At 33.0% G+C, this 2,500-nt stretch overlaps 1 protein-coding gene across 2 annotated transcripts in view; it reads left to right on the forward strand.

Annotated features, from left to right (window-relative positions):
* Positions 1-2,500, forward strand: part of LOC115209806 (complement C1q-like protein 3) — a 127,589-nt gene that overhangs the window by 120,675 nt on the left and 4,414 nt on the right. The window contains exon 3 of one of the 2 annotated variants that reach the window (XM_036500885.1): positions 1,621-1,841. In XM_036500885.1, the coding sequence (XP_036356778.1) occupies positions 1,621-1,841 (221 nt within the window). The remainder of the gene's footprint in view (positions 1-1,620; positions 1,842-2,500) is intronic. The other variant, XM_029778359.2, reaches the window with a different exon arrangement.

The following is a 2,500-nucleotide window of genomic DNA, read 5'->3' on the forward strand; positions in this document are numbered from 1 at the left end:
TGTGTATTCTTTTATTCTTTTATTCTTTTATTTGTTTCTCTCAGTTGACTGCGGTCATGTTGGAGCACCGCCTTTAGTCGAACAAATCGACCCAAGGACCTTTTAAAAAGAAGGCAATTTTAAGCCACTATTTCTGTATAGAATAGTAGTAACTATCAAATTCCATCCATATACGAGACCCAACAGCAAGATACGAGAACTATAAATTGCCTGTTATTTCTTAACTCACTTTTTTTCCCCAATTTAAGATGCCGCAAGCAATTATGGTTTCTGATCAGAGTGAGACTAAAACTTTAGTACCAACTGATTGACAAACCAGACACGTTTTTATCTTCTTCTCAAAGACCTTATTATTTGATTTGGATATATTTATGTAAACTAATTTTCATCTTCTCATTGTAAAACATTTTATTACCTGAATGTTTTATGTAAACTATTTTTTGACTCATCACAGAGGATACGCAAAGCCTCAAACATTTTCTTGTCATATATATATATATATATATATGCCATGTTGGACCATTAGCCCCTACACGCAATTTTTTTCTCTCCTTGTTTCTCTCCTTGTTTCTTTTCTGTGTATCTTTCTGTGGAAGAGCGTAGGCTCGAAACGTAAAAGACTTGTTTTATTTCTATTCCTGAGCGTCATACTAATACATTGTTTGTTTGTACTCCACCTGTCTTCATCTTTTGTTTATTTTCGTAAACCTTCCCGTTATATATATATATATATATATATATATATATATATATATATACAGAACCTACATCATAGTAATTCAATTCATAGTGAAAAATATTATCTATAATAAAATATAAATTTAAATATATTATTAATATTGTACAAAAAATTACTATACTTTTATATATTGTGAAATTTGAAAGAAAGAGACCTCAATATTATGTAAACAGAGGAAATTTATCTGTAAAATAATATGTGACAATTATACAAAAGCCAAGATAAAACTCTGAGTTTCGGATGCCGACGTAGAAATCCACAACACCATCTCTTCGGTTATCTGGAGAAGGTGTAGATTTCCACCTCGGCATCCGAAACTCAGAGTTTTATCTTGACTTTTGTATAATTGTCACATATTATTTTACGGATATATATATATATATATATATATATATATATATATATATATATATATATATATATATATCCGTAAAATAATGTGACAATTATACAAAAGTCAAGATAAAACTCTGAGTTTCGGATGCCGAGGTGGAAATCTACACCTTCTCCAGATATATATATATATATCCGTAAAATAATATGTGACAATTATACAAAAGTCAAGATAAAACTCTGAGTTTCGGATGCCGAGGTGGAAATCTACACCTTCTCCAGATAACCGAAGAGATGGTGTTGTGGATTTCTACGTCGGCATCCGAAACTCGGAGTTTTATCTTGGCTTTTGTATAATTGTCACATATTATTTTACAGATAAATTTCCTCTGTTTACATAATATTGAGGTCTCTTTCTTTCTTTTGTTATCTTACCGTTTTTACCAACACACACACACACACACACACCACACACACACGCACACACACACACACATATATATATATATATATATGTTCGTATGTATGCATATATATATATTTTTAAGGTCTATTTGCAGGTACACCATCTAAGGCCCGCATCAAAGTCGCCTTCTCTGTGGGCCTCATGAAAGATCTTGGTCCAATAACTAAAGACCAGGAGATACTTTGGGACAGAGTTTTTTCCAATATTGGAGAGTCATATAGCATTAAAAACGGTCGGTTCGTTGCTCCCCATAACGGAACATATAAGTTCGATGCAGCTGTTGCTGCTCGAGGCGGCCAAAAGGTAATTCGATTATTTCTATCTCACAGTCTTTTTGCTCGTCTATCTATTTCTCTATCTATCTGTCTGCCGGTCTGCCTGTCTGACTGTCAATCTGTCTGACTATCTGTGCATCTGTCTCTCTTTCTATCTATTTAAGTGTCTGTATGGCTGTCTGTCTGTCTATTTATCTATCTATTTATCTATCTATCCCTGTCTATCTAGCTATCCCTCTGTCTATCTATCTATCTATCTATCTATCTATCTATCTATCTATCTATCTATCTATCCTTTTATCTATCTATCTATCTATCTATCTATCTATCTATCTATCTATCTATCTATCTATCTATCTATCTATCTATACTTCTAGCTATCTAACTATCTATCCTTCTATTTACCAGTGTATGTATCTCTCTATCTACCTATCAATCTATTCTATGTATCTATCCTTCTATCTATTTATCTATCTATCTATCATTTTATCTATCTATTTATCTATCTATCTATCTATCTATCTATCTAAAAGCACCCAAGATGCTAAGTGTGGGTGTTAAACCTGATGACGGACATCTGCTCTCTCTCCTTCACACACACACGGACACACACACACAATGTCTCTCTCTCTCTCTCTCTCTTTCTCATTACCTTTCTTTCTCTCTCTCCCTCTCTCTCTCTCTCTT

The sequence above is a fragment of the Octopus sinensis genome, linkage group LG3 (assembly GCF_006345805.1).
Source record: "Octopus sinensis linkage group LG3, ASM634580v1, whole genome shotgun sequence".
In the NCBI taxonomy this organism is placed as follows: domain Eukaryota; kingdom Metazoa; phylum Mollusca; class Cephalopoda; order Octopoda; family Octopodidae; genus Octopus; species Octopus sinensis.